Source organism: Pithys albifrons, chromosome 3, assembly GCF_047495875.1.
Source record: "Pithys albifrons albifrons isolate INPA30051 chromosome 3, PitAlb_v1, whole genome shotgun sequence".
NCBI lineage: Eukaryota > Metazoa > Chordata > Aves > Passeriformes > Thamnophilidae > Pithys > Pithys albifrons.
In genome coordinates, this window is record NC_092460.1 from 96,374,270 (window position 1) to 96,393,793 (window position 19,524).

The 19,524-nt window shown below is 40.9% G+C and overlaps 1 protein-coding gene across 12 annotated transcripts in view; it reads right to left on the reverse strand.

Moving 5' to 3' along the window:
• Positions 1-8,788: 8,788 nt before the first annotated feature.
• The window catches only part of CELF2 (CUGBP Elav-like family member 2), a 553,335-nt gene continuing 542,599 nt past the window's right edge, over positions 8,789-19,524 (reverse strand). For 11 of the 12 annotated variants that reach the window (XM_071552839.1, XM_071552831.1, XM_071552836.1 and 8 more), the window contains one exon: positions 8,789-18,110. In XM_071552839.1, coding sequence (XP_071408940.1) covers positions 17,983-18,110 — 128 coding nt within the window. In that variant the 3' untranslated portion in view covers positions 8,789-17,982. The remainder of the gene's footprint in view (positions 18,111-19,524) is intronic. The other variant, XM_071552828.1, reaches the window with a different exon arrangement.

The window sequence follows — 19,524 nt, forward strand, 5'->3', positions numbered from 1 at the left end:
AGCCAACATCCACAGCTCAGATGTGCATCACACAAAGTGGACCCACACAGGTGGATCAGGCTGTTGACTTTACAACACGAGATGAATTTATGCTCTGCCTTTCTAATTAGGCCTCAGACAGGCTGGAATGGTTGTTTGTAGCACTAAAATGTTACATTGTTGTATGGGACAAAATTGCTCCAGTGATGGGCTCCACCCAAGCAAACATTTGGTCACTCCCAGTTTCCTTGGGTTGCCCACAACGTGCAGCCTGGTCTGCCTGAAGCTACCCCTTCACCTGAGCTACAAAATTTTCCAAAATAAGGGTAAAATGACCAGTGAAGTTTTTGAGTAAGTTTTTGTTCAATTAACACAACCTGATTTATTGCTGGCAGAGCTCTCAAATATCCTGTAATTATAGACCTACATCTGCAAAGCAGGAAGATTATGAAGGTTAAACATATCAAGTCTTTGCATGAGAAGGAAGTGATCAATGAGAAAAAAAAAAGTAGAGTTAACAAAAGATAAAAGGATTCAGGAGTGTGGCAGATCAGTCTGTGCTAGGACACTCTGTAATGAAAGGAGACAGCACAGCAAATGAAAGCAGAAAACCTTGATTTTGCTGAGTGCCATTAGAAACTTAGATGTAGTCTTCACAAATAAATCTCATTTTAAGGGCTAGTGCTCTTTCTCTTCTGTCCCAAATTTACCTGCTGTGTTAATGCAGTGTCCTCTCACATTCATTGTTGAGAATTAATTACTTGAGTAATAAGGAGATATAAAAAAATCTCTTTAAACAGGTTATAAAAGGAATTGTTTGCGCTGAAGGGAAGTTGCCCACTGCATTTTAAGTTTGCAGCATGAATAAATCTCTTTGTGTTCTCCTTCAGTGCTTTCTCACACACTGTGTCCCACCATCGTGCCTGGGAGCGAGAGACAAATTCAGTTTTTTGGGCTGGCTACCCTTGTCCCAGAAGGATTCCTCTTAAAGACCATTTTCTGCTCTTTGCAATCCTCAGTCCCATGGGAAGGGAAGCTTCCCGTGCTGCCCCAGAGGCAGCTTTGCCCTCTATTACATTTCACTTTAAGGAAATATTTTCCTGATCTTCAGCCTTTATGTCTCACTTGCTTAATTCCTTCCCACTGCACCTAGTTAGATTCCCTTGTACAATCCTAAATAATTAATCACATCCTTCATTCATTTCAAACACTTGTTGAATACAGAGCAGAGACCAAGACTTACTTCTAGGAAGAAAAGGAGTGGGAATGGGATGAGAGGGCCAGTAGAGAGGCGAGGAATGGGGAAAGGGCAATGCTCCAAGCATAAAATCCAAGCTGCTCGTAAAAGGGATACAGGAGAACTGCAGTGCCCTGTGGCTGATTCGTGCTGCTTACTTTTGCATATTTATTTGGGAAGGCAAAACACAGTTTCTCATGGGGTCTTGAAGTGCTCTGCTCAGAAGGTACTCTTGGATGCCTGTCAGTCTGAAACAGCAGCAGTGCCCAGGCAGTTCACCAGGCATGGCTGAGCAGCCAAAGGGAAAGCAAGTGGTGAGTGCACCAGGAAATAAGCCCTGCAGCCAGTTAGATGCCCAAAAAGCCTTCATTAGGTGAAAACTGCTGAGGTGAAGGCAGTTCTGCATATATGCAGAAGCAGAACTCAAGAGAGCTTCCAAAACTGATGGTAATCCTCCTCACAAGCTTATTCTCCCAAGAATATTGGGGGATTTTGCAGCACAAAATCCATTTTGAAGGGTTGTGTTGTGGTTTTGGGTTTTTGGGGGGTTTTGTTTTGATTTGTTTTTTGTTTTTTTTTTCTGGGTATTTTATTTCCTTTTACCTTGAAAGCTGAAGATCATAAATTTCTAGGCAAGCCCAGAAATGCATTCCTAGGACACAAGGGCTCCTTATTGTAGAAGGCATGTCTCAGTGCACCGTGTCCAGCTGGCATGAGCTGAGCACCCAGCCAGGATGCTAAAGCCTGATCTCTGCACCAGGATCCCTTCCTCAGCCTCCTTTAGCAGAGAAGGGGTGGTTACTTCAGGTACATAATAGGTCAGGTTGATGTCTACCCCACATCTGGTCATGCCTCTCCAGTTTCCCAGTAGGAGTACGGGGATGCTCAACCAACCAAGGACTTCAGTTAACCTAATCCAAGGCTGGCCACACTAAAGCTCTTATGTCTAAGTAGGCAATTTGGCACCTGTCCCCTGGGTTGAACTCTGCAGCCCTGGGCTGGTAGGTAAGATGGTAATTGTCAAGGAGAAGGAGGGCAGTCAGCAAGCAGAGAAGTGGCCAACTGTCTATAGAACACAGTGAGGCTAAATGAGCTGAAGAAAATGGGCCTGGAGGAGAAGGGGGGCACAGTAAACCCTCCTATTAAGCCTGTTTTCCCTCCATGAAAATCTGCAATCCAGCTGGTTGGAGCTGCTTCTGTGAGTTGTGCACTTTTTATTTATTCACACCTGGGAACACAACCTCTCATGAAGGAGCTCTGTTCCACCGAGAGTGGAATTTATGGCTGGCATCTGCTCCTGCACCAGGCACAGGGAGGTGATTTATGGCACAGAAATTACATTCTGACCCACTGACAAGCCATTTTGCTGAGATGGTGAAGATATAAACAGTCAGGCTGTGGCAGAAGTGTGGGTACAGTATCAGTAGTTGAGATAGTACTTACACTGCCCAGCCCACCCTACAGCTCCACTGCTGCTGTTCACAAGGTGGATGCAGCCATAACTCTTTTACAGGCAGCAGGAACACTAAAAGGGAGGGACAAGGGCTGAGATTGGACAGTGCTAAGGCTTTCTTTTCATTGGAAAGTATATTATGGCATGGATGAGAGCTGCCTAGTGAGCAGGCAATCCCCAGTCATGAAGAAAGTGCTTGGAGGGGCGCAGGTAAGTGGAGCACCCCACATGGGAACTTGTGGGAGTACTTTGCTATGTAAGGCCTATGAAGATGAGCATGGGATCCACTGGCTTGGCAGATAGTGTTAGAAAAAAAAATTGACAGGAGCCCTGTGGCCTATGCCACCTCATCTTCTAGGCTTGTATGCCCATGGTTTTGGGATGTGGGAAGGGGAGAAGAAAGAGCCCTTATGACCCCTCTGTCTCCCTGTACATGTACTGGTCAAGGTCTTTACATCTTTCCAGTCACCATCTTCTCAGTCCATGACCCAGTGGTGGTGTTTCTATTTCCCCTTACCCCATCCACAAGGCTGCTGGAAATCTGAGGTTTGCTGAGGGCAGGGGGGAGGGGAGAAGGGTGGGCTGCAAAAAAAGCTGAGATCAAGACAGAGAACAGGAGGACCCAGACTTTGTGCAACAAGTTGTGTTCATGCCTTTGGAAAGGTAGAATATCTTTGGCTGCAGGCAGCAGAGTGACACTGGTTGGCAAGGAATTGGGTGGGTGGATGGATTCCTGTCACCTGCGAGCCCAAGGATCTTGGCCCATCCTGGCACTGCTGCAGCCATAGCCTTGGCTTTGTCCCTACTGTGAACATACAAAAGCACTGGTAGCTGTTTGGACCAGTGTTTTTTGCCCCAAAGTGTGCTTCCCAGCAGGCTGGTGAGCAGAAATTCCAGTCCTGATTCCCAGGGTGTGCTCAGAAGGGGCTGTGTGACTGGTTCCATGTACTTGCTAGAGAACAATCGGTTTTCTTTACTAGCACCTTCTGGAGTTGCCTGCCTTTTTTATTTTATTTTATTCTCATTTTGCCATGAAAGTAAGAGGAGAAGGGAGTGTGTGAGATGCCACAATGTGCTGTCTGTCTCCTCAACCTCCACTTGCCTTAGGTTCACCCACCTGTAGGAGAAGTGCAACCGAAGGCAAGTGCAACATCCACATTTCACACCACTTCATATCCCATTCTGTGAAGTTTGCAGATGGCACAAAATTAATGGGGGATAACCAAGGGCAGGGCTACCATTCAGAGCAACCTCAACAGGCTGGAGGAGAGAGCTAGCAGGAAGTTTGTGAAAGTCAGGGAGGACAAATTCAGACACCTGCAACCAGGAAGGAAGAGGGACTTGCAGGTGTAAGGGCTGGAAGGGACAAGCTCAGGACAAGCTCCGCTGGAAAGGAGCTGGGATGGATGTTTGTCCTGAAGGGAGGTGACCACAAGCCAGCAGTGTGCCCTGGCAGCAAACCCAACCAACATCCCAGGCTGCAGGAAGAGCAGCAGAGCCAGGACAGTGAGGGAATTGATTATCCCCCTCCCCATTCACCAAAACTGCCTGCTAAGACATGTGCTACACCACATCTAGATACCGCATCAAATTTTTGGATCCTCCAGTATCTAAGTGTAATAGGCAAACTGGAGGGTGTACAGGGAAGGCCACCAGCATGGCTGGGCAGGCTCCAGCTCTCACCTATCAACAGAGGCTGAGTGAGCAGAGAAAGCTGAGAGCAGCACCCTCCCCTGGGCTTTCTAGGGAACTTATAAAGAAGTTTTAACGAGGCTTTTTGCAGGGACATATGGCAGGTGTGAGAGGCAAGGGACATGAATTGCAACAAGGGAGGCTCAGTCTGGATATCAGGAAAAATATTTTCACCATGAGGACAGTCAAGTAGTGCAAAAAATTGCCTAGAGAGTCTGTGAAGGTTCTTTTTATTTTATTATTCTCTTGAGCAGGAGGAGCTGTGATCTGGGGGTATGGGATGGTAAAGTGTGTGGCATGATTACTCCAGGATCAGAGACCAAAGTATCACTAACTATGTAATACTTTGGCCACATCCACCAGAAATGTAAGCAATGATTTCCTAGGGATCCTCAATGCCAAAAGCAGAATAGGATGAAACCAGTGCCAGAGGTGCCTCTACAGATCACGTCAGAACAAGTCTTTGGGGGTCCGACTTTTCTGTCAGAGGGATATTCTGCATACAGCTATCCCCTGAAAAGCAGTTCCACTGCAGTTGGTGGTTTTATTGGTACAATTCCCACTTAGGGCCTGTGGGACATCACCTGGGGCTCATTTGTTAACAATAGGATTTACTGAATTTCACCTTCAGCCGTCTGCAAATTAGACCCCTAGAGTTCAATTTTTCATTAATAAATGCAGGAATCAATGCCATTTGAGTTGCCCTGGAGTATCCAACATGGCCCAAGTTCGTGAAAGTGAATATAAGCCTTAAAGTGGGATTCAGCTCACAGACTCATTCCTCTAATCGTAGGGATCCTTAGCTGGGTGTCTGGATGAACCAGATTCTTATTATTTAGAGCCCTTAAAACAGCCCAGGATATCCCATGCTGGAGGACACAAGTTTCCTATTCATCCTGCATCACGTCTGCAAGCCCTTGGAATCATAGTTTCTTTTGGGTTGGAAAAGAGCTTTAACCCAGCACTGCAAAGTCCACCACTAAATCATGTCCCCAGGTGCCACATCTGCACCTTTGTGGAGGCTTTGGAGATTCTAGGACATCTCAAACAGCCCAGTTTGCTGCTGCCGAGCATGGGAGCACCTGGGACTCTGAGCTGTCTGAGCAAGTCATCCAGGGCCTGACTGACTGGCCTAAACAGGGGTGCCTACTGCCATCTGAGATACCTGGAGTAGTCTGAGGCACCCATGTGGGGCTGGCAGATATGACAAAGGACCTAAAAGACACTTTCAAGTGCTCTTTTCTTGCAGTGGTTGCAGCTGGCATGGTATCTTTGGGCACTGGGGACAACACTTGGTGTCTCTACAAAGAAAACTGAATTTTGCTCCTGTTGTCCTCTTAAAGCCTTTCAAAAGGCAGTGACACCTCCAGACAGCTCCTTCTCTCCCTGGTCTTTGGCATGCTGCTTCAGGTGGGAATAATTGTCTCCAGGATGCATTTATGTCCCCCTGGCTGGTAGAGGTGTCTCCAGGGTAAAGCAGTAGCTCATGTCTGCTTTGAGGAGTGCTGGGCTGAGGCTGAGGCTCCTGAGCGGGTGCATTGGTATCTCAGCACTTCTGTGCTCTGTGACCAAGATACCTGTGAGGTTATCATGTGGCCTGAAACAACACCTGTGCCTATTGCATAGAACAGCCCATCACCTTCCTCTGTTACTGCTGCTATCTATGTATCCCTTTTCAACTGTGTAGTGTCAGGTCTGACTAACCCAGGTCTCTTCTGATTTCCAAATGCCCTCTTGTCCAATAGGTCCCAGGTGTCCCTCACTCCCCAGGCTGGCACTGACCCTTCTGCACAGTCTGCTTCAAAGCTACAGGGCTTTAACTCCCATGTGCACCAATGAAAGCACCTGAATATCTTCAGAGGAGAATGATGAATGAAAAAGTATTTTACCTTTGTCCATGCTTCCTATTGACTTTTAAATAATATTTTATCTTTGAACTTAGGCTTTTGGATATGGGAAAATTTCCAGTCATGCTGCAGAGAGGAAATGTAAAAAATTCTGTTCTTTCACATACTTACATGTTAAGAGAAGGATCAAATGGTTTCTGGTGCAACTCTGTAACAGTCTACTCAGCTACCATTTTATTAAAGATGTGGTAGCCCCAGGCAGTGGGGTCTGAGAACAGGACAGAGAGCTCTGATCCATTGAGACGGGCCTTTAGGAATTCCAGATGGGATGGGGAATGTGACATTCTCATACTTGCACTCCAAAAGACAAACAGGATGGCCCAGCCCATGGTTGGCTAGTTTGACATTGCTTTGGCAAAATAATGGACATATTGATACGGGTATAAAGACATTAAAGAAGAGGTAAACAATTAATGCCAATCAACATGTTTTTTAAGGGAGGAAGGGTTGTCAGACTGGATTTCATTCTTTCATGTGATTGTAGGTTTTGGCTGATAGAAGTAATTGCGAAGATGGAATATATTCTGACTTTTATATGTTTGACAGCACAACAGATTCTGATTAAAAAATTAGCATTCTACTCTATCAATACAAGGCACATAAAATGGATTAGGAACGGGCTGACATGTCAACAAAGAAGCTGTCAAGGGGGACTCACTGTAGGAGAGTATTTTTTAGAGGGTGTCTGAATGCTATTGAATATTTTCACTAATGACTTGGAGGTAAATAGTAAAACTGCTGATAACATTGGAAAATGTTGAAGAGAACTAGGAGTTCCACAAAAGGGCCCTTAGTGCAGTTGTAAGCAAGCTTTCAAGCTGAAGAACAGGCAAGCAGACCACACACAGAGGAACCTGGAGCACAACAGATCTGAGAGGGATTTCAGCATACTAAAGCAGCAACCCAAAATCAGTCTGCCCGTATGGATTTTTGTGGCTTTTGCATGTTATCCTTGCAAGGGCTGATGCAATCCCTGACTGTGTCATTCAGAGGAGTAGACTTGGGATGAAATGTTTAATTTCTGCCTATTGCACCACTTGACTTGATGTTGAAGTAAAGCATTCGCCTCTGATATTTCAAATTTAGAAAGAATGTCAGAGGGGAATAAAATAAGAAAAGAAAGTTGTAGAAATAAAGTGCACAAATTATTCAGGGACTAGAAAACCACTATTGTGTGTGGATGCTTCCAGAGCATGATATATTTATTTTATGAAAGAGGGATGAAAAGCAACTCGAGACCTGCTTATGAGTGCCTTTGAGGGAAATGGCAGATGCAGAAGGGCTTTTTAATGCAACAGAGCTGAGCAGAGCCAGAACCTGCAGAGAAAACATCTGCAGAAGCCTGGGCAGGCTTTCAGCAGAATGTGCACCTCTGGGAAGGGGTGGACTTCTGCCCCAGCTCCCAGTGCCTTCAGATTAAGATTGAAATATATTGGTTGCATATTTACTGTTTGATCAAACATGGGGTGAAGGAGAAACTGTTGACCTACATGTGAAACGTGAGATTTGATGATTTACTGGTCCCCTCTAGCTCTCTACTGAGAGGCCTGGAGCTGTGAAATCTGCCGTGCAAGGAGCTGACAAACCCAGTTTTCTTTCTGACAGGGCTTCATCTCTGCCATTCCTTCTGCCTCTGTCCAAAGCCCCTCCCTGCCCTCTGTCTCCGTCCTGTGGCGCTGCACGATGCCAAGAGGGAAATTTTGCAAACCACTGGTTGGAGGGACATGAGTTAATGCTGAAAATTATATTCTCAGGCAGGTTTTCAGATGGGAAAACGCTTGCAAAACTTTGTGCCAGAAGTCAGCCCACTTTCCAAAGTGCCTCTGTCTCCTTTTGCTGGCAGCTCAGGAATTTATGCATGTCCTGTGAGGGAGAGTCCCCGGAGCAGCCGGAGGGGCTGGGACATCATTCCCTGAAGCACCGTCTGCAGGAAACAACTGTCTAAGATTCAAATGCTCCTTTGTTTATGAAATAAAGTCCGCCAGACCTATTGCCAATTGTTTATGCTAAAGAGCACACTCCCATTAATGCTAATGGTGCTTTGGAGCATAAATCCTTGCTAATTGATATAGGAATGTATCCCAGAAGAGTTTACTTTACTGCTGATTTAGCTGATAGATATAAATGTGTGAGAGGGAAATATTAGCATTCATGTAAAACAATTAGGTTATCAACAGGGGCAAATGATTCAGAAAATGACTGCAACTTTCCAGTTCCCTTTAATGGAAAAAAAGAAAGTCTGCTAATGAGGAAAATCAGAGGGAATACAAATACGAGCTAATAATTGCTATTATTTAATATTTGTGTTACATCGGCAGCCCATAAAAACCAGGGCTGGGTCCCCACCTGAGCTCTGTGCAGATGTGGGATGGACAGGACCTTCCTGCTGCTTGCCATGGTCAAACCTCTCCGTGGTCTCTCTGTTGGGGCTTACAAGGCTAACACACCTGGCCACTGGACGCTGGGCTCAGTAACATTGATAATTATGTATGAATAGAGGAGAATGATACAAGCAGCGGATGGATTTGCACAATTTAATTTTTTTTTTCCAGATAATATAATGGCATATTAAAAGTGAGGCAGTAAAGCAGTTCAAAAGAAAAGAAGAAAGCATCCCCTCTCTCCCCCTCCCCTCATTCTCCTGGATCTTTCTGCCAAAGGCTGACATTATTGAAAGTTTGATCAGGACGAGAATTATGGGCATTTCCATAAAAATCTGATTGTTTAAAGTCTACAATTTTGTGGCAAATGTACAGCCATTGAAGGAATGATTTTTTCAGTGTATTCAACAGCTTCACCTGTTCAATTCCCATTTAATTCACAGGTTTTGATGTGAAAATGTTTTCCTAAGAGAAGGCTCAGATTCAGGAAATGTAGAGTAAGCCACACATCTTCCCCCCAAAGATGCTTTGACCTCCAGTGTGGAATCTGTGAAATTTTGAGCATATGGGGGTTTATTTTTTTAACTAAACCTATCTAGAATCAGGAGGAAAAAAAGTCACATACCAAAAAGTATAGCATTATTTGTGAAAGGAATATAGTGCTGTTTCACAATATTTTCTGATTCATATATTTTAGCTATTTTTTTATTTTAGTGCAAAACCAAGCACATTTGCTTCTGCAGATACAGAAAAAGACTTGAAATTTGCGCATTTTGGTATCTCTTGCTGCGAGTCAGCGAATGGTAAGACTTTTTCTCCCCACAGACTTCAGAAAGCCTAATTTTCAAAGTCTCTGTTCTTAACGAAATATCAAGCAAATTAGGTAACATTTGCCTGGGCATGGATAAGGACCATGCACCCAGTGAGATTTCAGATAACAAAAAGCGCCCAACCCTAGAAACATTTTTTTTCCATTTAATGCTCATAAAATTTTACAGACAACAGAATCCTTTCTTAAGCTTTATTTAAGAAATCGAATACTATTATAGTTCAATATATATAAGACACATCCAGTATTGTGTTCCTGATAGCAAGTGCATAGATTTTGTTAAGATATCATTTTTATATTTAATTTTTTTTTAATTGTTACTCAGTAGCACGTTTCATGATCACACGAAGGGATATTCCCAGTGATTTTGCTAAGAGCATGAGAGAAAAAAACAGAACACAGCAAAGTAGTGAAACTACAACAGAGATGAGGAACAAAAACGATCAGGCAAACTATCAGTACAGTCGATTCCTGATAAGTGAATAATCTGATTGCTTGGTCACAATGCTTTATTCACTTATCAGGAATGATTCACACTACATTTTGTTAAACTGTTTTCCTTAGCCTAATACCTAAGAGTCACACTGGGCAAAGGCACACACACTCTGGCAGGCTATTCTTTAATCAGCAAGTCTTGTGACAGTTTGGTAATTTCCCATGGCGATGCACATAGAGCTAACAAAGAGACATTTTGCTAACACTGCAAGGTGCCTTACATAATTGAAATTAAAAGCATGCGTTTAAGCAGGACAAACTGTTCAGCTGCATTGCTTTAAGGAACTCATTTTTCCCCATTGTGGAAATAAAATATTAAAAAAAAAAAAGAAAGAAAACCCTGTATCTTTCAGCCCTGAGTATTTAAAAGAAACCCAACTGCAGTATTTTTTTCTCAGTTGTGTTTTTGGAAGAAAAGGCCCTTCACAAAGCTCTAGTTTCTTTCCTAAGACCAAGTTTGGAGGAAAAAAAAAGAGAAAAGAAAAAAAAAAGACATCCACAGCAAGCTAAAAAAACCCAGAGAGCAATTCTGATTCATCATTCATGCAAGTCAAGACTTACTTAACTGAATCCACAGACGTCAAAATTATCCAAATCGGGATCATAAACTCTAGAGGTGTCAAAGACCCAGGATATATTCTGGCCATTGAGTTCTGCTTTCCTGCCTGGGCTGTCTCCTACAGGCTCCTGAGGTTTTAGATTAAACCTAAGAGTTGCTTGGGCTCCTGACCTCTGACAACACACCCTGTGAGATGACGTTGGAGCTCGTCTGGGGTTCCAGACTCAGAGCCTATTTGCTTCTCATGGAAACAGAAAAATGAAAAAAATGAAAAAAAAATGTATTGAGCAGTAACAACCAGGCCAACTCACGAGCCACCAGAAAATTTCAAAAGTCTTCCAAACACAGGAACCAACGTTGCTGCTGACACCACACGGATACACCCAGTGCGCCAGGACCAGTAGGACGGTATTGAGGGGGCTGTGTGTGTGTGTGAGCCAAAGCCAGAGTGCCAGAAAGACCAGGGGAGAGGAGACAAGAGGGACAAGTGTCGTTTGGGTCTCATAAGAGCACTTTTAAGTGGTCTTCGATTCCTGAGCATCACAGAAAGTGGGACAAAGGAAAGGGATGGGGGTGTATGGCTTGAATTCCAGAGAGCACTCGCCAGTGCTTCTCTCTCCTCCTTGGGTTTGGTTTGCTTGGTTTTGCTTTGCTTTCCCCCCCCCCCCCCTCTCCAAATTGTAAGGTTTTGTATCTGTGATCAAGCAGAGGAGAGAAGAGACTTTTTGTAAACCAGAACAACATAGATTTTAATTTTGCAGCTTTTATTTCATTGTGGTAGACACTGGTTGGGGGAGAGCAGAGAGATTCTTGTGAGTAGAAAAAAATTATAGGAAATGAAAGAATAAAAAAAGCTAAAAGCCAGCTGTAAAAAATGAGAAAAAAAGGGCTATGGTATTTCTTTAGTCCCTTTTGAGATTTGTGTAATACTATCAGCCAATGCTGCAAATGATCTGCTTTGTAAGCCCACAGCAAAAATATCACCCATTGGAACAACAGGGGATCTTTTTCCCATCATTTATTTCTCCTTCTTTTTATTTATTTAATATTTTTAAACTTCTGCTGGCTTTAATAGAAAGTCTTCCTGTGCTCGCTTGGATTTTACTGTATTTTTTTAAAGTATTACATATGTAACTGCACATCACAAGCTGGATCACCTGGTAGGCTTTTGCAGGCTCTCACAGCCCTAGTTAAGACGTGATTAGTTTCTAAGGAGAGTTTGACTAACGCCATATGCCATCAGATTACTGTGCAGTTTGGAAGAAATCCCAAGGCTATATCCTCCTTTTCTTCAATGTTTCATATGCTTCTGTGAAGTAGTGGCAGAGTATTATTTTTTTTTTAACAACTAGGAAGAACTGATCTCCATAATCCTCATTTTCCAGACTGACTGAAATCTCACAGCAAAAAAAAACCCCAACAAACTTTTCAGGTGGCTTCTGTGTGTTTGTGTGCAGAAGGTTTTGCAGTTCAAAGGCTAACAAAGGCTACCTTCTACAGGACTTTGCAGGAAGCTCATTTAAAATTCTTCCTGCTCTGAGAGATTATCCAAGTGATAAGGCATGACTAGGGGGAGGAAGAGAGAAAAAAAAAAACAAATCAAAGAAACCAGAACATGTCTAAATGCACAAATCCTCTTTTGCCCCCCAATCAGCTATTCACTTAGGTGGAATCGACTGTATCTTTTGTACACAACCAACAAATAGAGAAAAAAAAAACAGGCACGTGAAACAGTGAGGTGTGTAGATGTATTACCAACACAGAATGACCACCAACAATACAACACACAAAGTAGAGAGACAAGTATTAGGAAAATGGTTTAATATTGGAGACAGAAGCAAAAAACTGCATCACACAATAACATACGTTACAAAAATAAGTCTGACTGTTTCAACTACACGGTTATGTTCACAATGAGGACAGAAGAATCAGAAAAAACTCTGATCTAAACAGCAAAAAAGCAAACCCCTAACGCTTTAACTAATACATTTATCCACGCAAAGTGACCGAGTACTCCTAATTCTAATTACCTTATTGTGTAACTGCACGATACAGAATAAAAAGTGAAACTTACCGCTTTTGTTAAGACAAAATTCTAAACACTAGATATAAGCAAAGGGAAAAAAAGAAATCAAGCCAAAGTTTTGAATTCTCGAAACAAAACCAACTCTCTTTCTACCGTCCAGAAATCAAACTTGAAAATCAGTCATGATCGAGGGGGCCCACGAGAGTAAGCCACAAAAATTTCCATTTGTTTTTTAATCTCCAGTATAAAAAGTTCCACTGGTACAAAATGCATAAGTACAATCAAGTTGTAGAAATAGGAAAGCCTGCTTTTTTTTCATTTTTTTGTTCTTTTTTTTTTGGCTCAAATTCCATCAAACAACAAAATCCAAATGCATCAATAAAACAGAAACAATACTCAAATGGTCTTACAGTTTCCACTAGATTGCATTAACTTTGGCTTTTCTCAGACAATACTTAAAAACTAGTTTGTAATTCTAAACAAAATGATATTATTATTAATCTACAAACAACAATTCTCACAGCACAAAAAGAACACAAATACATAGGTTTGTTTTTTTTTTCTTTTTGTATGACATTATCCAAAAAGGTAATGAAACTACAGGATATTTTTTCCTTTTGTTAATTAGCACTTAAGATAATAAAAACAGAAACAGTAAAATGATTCCAGAGTAGCACAAGCCAAGGAACTGTAACCCCTATGGTGAAAGAAAGATGAACTTGTTACTCCTTTGAGGACTGCCATTTCATTGCAATTAGCTAATTTGTTTGAAAAAACAACTAGTCTAGTCTTTTGATTAGAATTTTGTAAAGCAATTTCCCTTGTTTTACTTCCTCTCTTATTAGGCCCTTGCACCCTTGCAGCTTTATCCGTTCAATATTTTGAAAGAGAACTGGTACATAATTTGTCTCCCAGGAGGTGTATGTTTGGGGTTTTAGTTTTGTACTTGAATTTCATTTTTGAATTTTTTTTTTCCCAAGATGGACACTTTTCGAAGCAATGAACCATCTCAGTTGCCTGGAAGTACAAAAACATTCCTCCTCTCCCACTGCTAAGCCAATGTCCCATGGAGTGTAATTCAGGGCAGCCTGGTGCTGAGTTACACTGCCTGAGGACCAGAAGCATCACCACTCTTAACTGGACTGGTAAACCCACAGGACACACCAGGGCATCTAAAAAAGCTTTAGAAATTTAGACAGTGGGTACAATGAGAAATATTAGTGAAACAGTCTAAACAATCCAAATGATGATCTCATATTATATATATATGTACATATATATAATATAACGTACGTGAGATGATACTTCGAATACGCACAATTGCTGCAAGTAGTACAAAATAGCCCTCAAAGGGTGTAGGAAGGCCCCAGCAGTAGTAAAAACGTGAGAAAAGTATAGATCATTTATTTATAAGTGCATGTGCTATAAGAAGGAAACTTTTTTGCATCACTAGAGGCTAGTCCTTTCCATCCCAGGGCTCTACATAAAGAAGCATTTAAGTTGGGGATGAGAGACAAGAGTGCACCAGCTGATGTTGCTCATATAGGGCTTAGTTTTTAAATTTTAGGTGGCTTCAAATGTAATTGGGTAGAAGTAGGAGGTGGAAGAAGGCATGGCACTTTACGATCAGTAGCAGGTACTGCTGCTCACACGCATTGGGTTGGCAACGCATTGCTCAGAGCGGTGGCAAAGAACCGAATTTGGCTGTTGGTCACTACTTGTGCGGTAGAAATGCAACCTAATCAGACTTACAAGGCAGTGAAAAAGGGCTACCAGCATGTCTTTTCTGGTTCCTTACACAGAGCTTCCTCCAGCAAACACCCACAGCAGTCACACAGGTATTCCATGGACTGCTGGGACGAGCAAAGTCCGTCCTCTCTGTGCGAGTGTCTGCGGGAGCAAGCCAAGATATTGCCGTGACAAATAATGGCAGATAACACCAAACATTACAGTGTATGTAAACTTTATCCATAAAAAGTAGTTTAACTGCAGTGCACATTGAATTTTCACCCAGGAAGATCTAGTGCATCTGATTTAAGCAAAAGTTCATTTATTTAAATTACAAAAATATTATTTTTCTTTTTTTTTTTAATTCCTCAAGGTTTTCAAATGGTGGATTGACCGCTCCTGGCTGGGAGTGGCTCACACAATAGATAATTAAAGAATTGTTTTCTTTTTCTTTTATTTTATTAATACTGAATAGCATATTCCAGCAGCATATTAAAAGCTCTTTAAGAAAAGACAAAATCCCCGAAATCTAAAAAGGAAAACCACAAGTTAATTACGGTTTTAAATAATTTTAGTTATAGATACAGAAGAAATTTAGACAGCAGTAAAATATTTTTGTCCTTCAGATCTGCCCTGTGCATTGTTCTGATTTCAACCATGTATTAAATAAACCACAAAAAACTAAGTATATATATATTTATAGATATAGATATATATATAAAAATAAACAGCAAAATGGTGAATGTATAAAAGGTATTAACACTCAAGACAGCTCTGGGTGGAAAGGGTTAAAAGTTCAAAACTTTCTCACCTTAGAGGTTTCCATACAATATGAAGAAAATACATAGTGAGGTTTGCTTTCACAGCATTGATGTGTGCAGAGTGGTTAAAAAAGTGAAACATGGGCACTTATACAATGTTTTACAAAAAACATCAAAGAGAAATAACAAACAATAACAATTTCAGGCAACAAGACCACAGGATAGCAAGTTAACAAACTTTTTAACCTCTTTTTTCTTTAAATATTAGGGATTTATACAAAACACATAATAAAATACCCATGTTATCAAATTACTTCACACAAGAAACACACTGAAGCTCTAGGAAGAAAGTACCTTTGGAATTTGGCACTATAGTTTCACTGATTTTTTTTTTCTTTAAAAGAAAAACCGATCACATTTTGCTGAACACAAACACACCTAAATTGTTCACAATAAAAAAATGACATCAATGCGTCACAAGCCAACACAAACTTATTCTGGAATATTTTTTCATTTTTCACATGAAATTATTTTCTTTTAAGCAAACAACTTTTTTTTGTGTTTTTTTTTTTGAATCTTGTTTTTGTTCTTGTTGTTCAAGTAAACCAATTTTAAACTCGTCTTTTATAAACATAGAACACTTAAGACCATAAGACTCATGATGAAACCACAACTTAATTCACAGAAGCACCAACGTAACACATTTTACAGTAACCTTTCTTCTGTACATTGAAACAGTATAAAATATAGGTAATTTCATGTGCATTAAACCATGGATTGTCTAACTGTGAGTCAGTTCAGCAAAAGGTGACACAAGTAGGTAGCATTTGCCCTAAAACAGGGTAAATATTTTCTTATACTAATCTACAAAAAGTGGTTCTATATATATACTTTAATGAGAAAGTGAGCCACCTAAAATGGCCTTATCAAAAAACTTTACACTGCCTGAAAAATGTAAAAACTATTACAGACCTCTAGAGACTTAAAATCAGACAGTTTTATTTTTCAAACTGTTTTGGAAGTAGTCTGTTAGAAACCAACATTCTGTGCCTCTGGACACATATTGCTATTGTCACCAGTGACCAGGCAGAATGCCAATCCCTGTATAATACTTTCAAGTCTGTTTTTTTTTTATTTTTTTTTTTTACGAAATGAAAAAAACGAAACCGAAAAACAACCAAAGGGAAAAAAAAAGGAAAAAACAACCAAAAAACTAAAACAAAAACCAAAAAACCCAAACGAAAAAAACTCCAAGGAAAGAAGAAAACCAAAAACCAAAAGGAAAAAAAAAGGAAAAAAAGAAAAAACATTTTGCCACAGGTTGTTTTTAAATCCTATCATTAATTTATCTAATAATAAATTTCAGTCTTGCATGAATGCAGCAATGTTTTTTCACATTGACTTCCCAGAATTCATAGCTAGATGAGGTCACATGCAAATTTCAAAGGTCAAACTAGGTCAGTAGGAGAACCAAATATGATGTGAGGTCAGAAAGACATCAGAAACAATGACGGGACGATGAAACTGGTTTTTTTTGAGACGCCACAGGGACATGCTAGGCAAACGATGGGCTAACGGGCATGGAGATGTCTAGGGAAAAAACAAGGAAGAGGAAAAAGTTACACAGAATCTATGCAGCACAAACAAAATCACTTTTATGGGTGCAGGAGAAAACTAATGCAAATCTCTTATCAGTAGAGCCTATGAGCCGTTCACATAATTTGCATTAACTTACAATACTTGTCAACAAGAGCACAATGGAACCCCAAAAGGATCCATCTGAAAGGAGTCAGAGAGAATGGATTCCTCTTTGGGGAGAGAAGAGAGGAAAGAACCAGTTTCTACGAACGTAACAGAAAGGTACAGGGAGAGGGGAGGGGAAAGGGTCAGACAACCAAACTTTAAACCAGGTAATGGAAACTACGAACAAAATAACCAGACAAATACAAACAAGAGGATAAAAGCATGAACTGTAAAGGGTGGAGGGTTCAACAGTGAAAAAGCGCCCATTCTTGGCACAATTACTCTAGAGACTACTTCAAAGGATCTAGCTAGCATAGAGAGCTGCTCTTTAGGTATCCAATAAGTTAACAATAGGCAATAAATAAATTCCATTATTTCTGAGGCAGTAAAAATTTTGTATAAAAATAGAAATGCTTTTTACAAATAAAATTTACAGGCCTGTGGCTTTCTTTTTTTATTATTATTAAATTTATCTCTCAAGAAACATCAAGTATTGTCACTCATTTTATTTTATTTTTTTTTATTTTAAACCCTGTAGCTTTAGAAACAGATCTCTAAATCTTTTTTACATTAATCCTTTCCAAAAAAACAAGAACTTAAAAAAAATGAAATATAAAGACGACCAGTGTAAAATCAGACTAATATATAACAATACGTTGATTTGAACAAAAAAAAATCAAATCTTCTCAAAAAACAAGTTGATGTAGTGGAAAGACTTGCTTCAATTTTTGTTGCAAAGTAAGTGCTTCAACTGGCATGAGGCCATTTTGTTTAACCTATAAACTGCTGGTGCCACCCTGGTAAAAGACGATCCATCCATAGAAAACAACTTTTATTGTGTGCTAATGGCACCAGGGTTCACAGAGTTAAATTGCACATTTTGTTTTTGTGTGTATGTGTGTGTCTGTGTGCTGTTTTGAATTTCAAGACGCTTATTTTTGTTTTAAAAAGGAGATAAATTATGCTGCAAAACAAAATACAGTAACACAACTCAGTAATTACTTGGCAAGGAAATGGGAGCCAAGTGTAATAAGGTCAAGTGGGGAAATGGAAGTGGTAACTGTAAAAATAACTGTCTCTTGGTGAAGGTTGGCTCTATGTTCTTTCTTAACCCCCCTGCAGAGGACAGGTTTGCTCATGGGACTTACCCTAAGAAAGCTAAAATATGAGCAGTAAGCATCTGGGGTTAAGATCAGTAAGGTTTGCTGTCATTTTTGGAGCGCTTCAGCTGAACCTTCAAGCGTTTCATGCCAATCTGGAAGCCGTTCATAGCCTGGATAGCAGCTTGTGCAGAGACTGGATTGTCATAGCTAACAAAACCTACAAGACACAGAACAGAGGCGGGAAAGAAAGTCAGCTACAGGTTAGAACAAATGTCAGAGGGGGCATTTCATTAGGTTTTTATCATTGCTATTCATTTGACACATTTACCTCGCTTTCAAATGGCTCTTGAATCACATTTCATATCCCATTTCCTCTCTCATTTCCTTTGCCTTCCCCTTCACCTTCATAACATTTCTTTACTAGCTGGGACTCAGTTGGCCAGTTCTGGTGCAGTGCAGTTTTCATTCTGTTATTTATCTACCTACCTTAGAGACTGAAGATATTTATTACTCTGACACTTTGCAGTGTAATATCTACATACCTCCCAGTCTATTAGGAAGTACTATGTAGGCCAACCTGCAGATGGGAAGCTGAAACAGAAAGCCTGGTTACAAAATCAAATCCCAAAATCCCTATACCCATTGGCACAACTGGATGTGTGTTCATGTGTGCTATGGAACACTCATCTCCTTGGACTCAGCCTAGGACAGTTGCAATATTCATATTTTTTATTTTTACAGCTCCTTCCAGTTCAAGATCTTAAGTTACATTAATGTTAGTTAATTCAGCTTCTTGGTTCCCCAAAGGGGTGTGCAAGCATCAAAATTAAGCAGCATCATAAAGACAATGGCAGGGCTTGATGAGAACTCCAAATCTTCTGCTTCTCTATTGCGAGCACTCACTAGGGGGATAATGCTTGCTCAGGTAATTCAGAATGGCTGGCCTGGCTCAGCTTTCTTTTCCCTGGGAGACAAAAAATGGTCTGTTCATAATATACTCAAATCTCCCTGATTCTGGAAGCTCAAAATTCATTTTCGTATCTGGGCCTCCCACTTGTAATTGCAAAGCTCTCCTAACTGCTGCTCTGCCTCAGCTCTGACTAATTATTGCTGTACTCTGCCTGCTGTTGTGCATCTGCTTTGAAATGCTCCCTCTCCTTTCCACTTGAATTTGCCTTAACACATGTCCCTTCACTCTCCTAAAGCATGGATGCCACACAGTTTGCAGTCCCAACACACAGGCTTTTCAGCGCCTCTCTTCCACAAGCCAGCTCCACTCTTTTGTGCTTAGTGTCTGTGTACTTTTTGGATTCATAACCTCTTTTCACCATTACTTTAACCTATTATTGTATGGCTCTTGCTGATCTTGCACTGCTGCCCTCTTCCAACTGCAGAGTCAGAATGTTACACTTTGCCCACTCCAAAGAAAGAACCCTCTTATCAGGTCATCTGGTCCTTGTCCAGCTGTTCTCCTTCACAGACCATCCCTATGGCTTCATCTTAAATCAACTTCACCAAACTATTTAAGACTTGCCTCTGCCAACTCAGTGTAACTTCTGTTCCTTCAAATCAAAACCAGCTCTCACTTAAATCTCTGCAGACCTTCTCCTGGCCAAAGCCAATATGTTCTG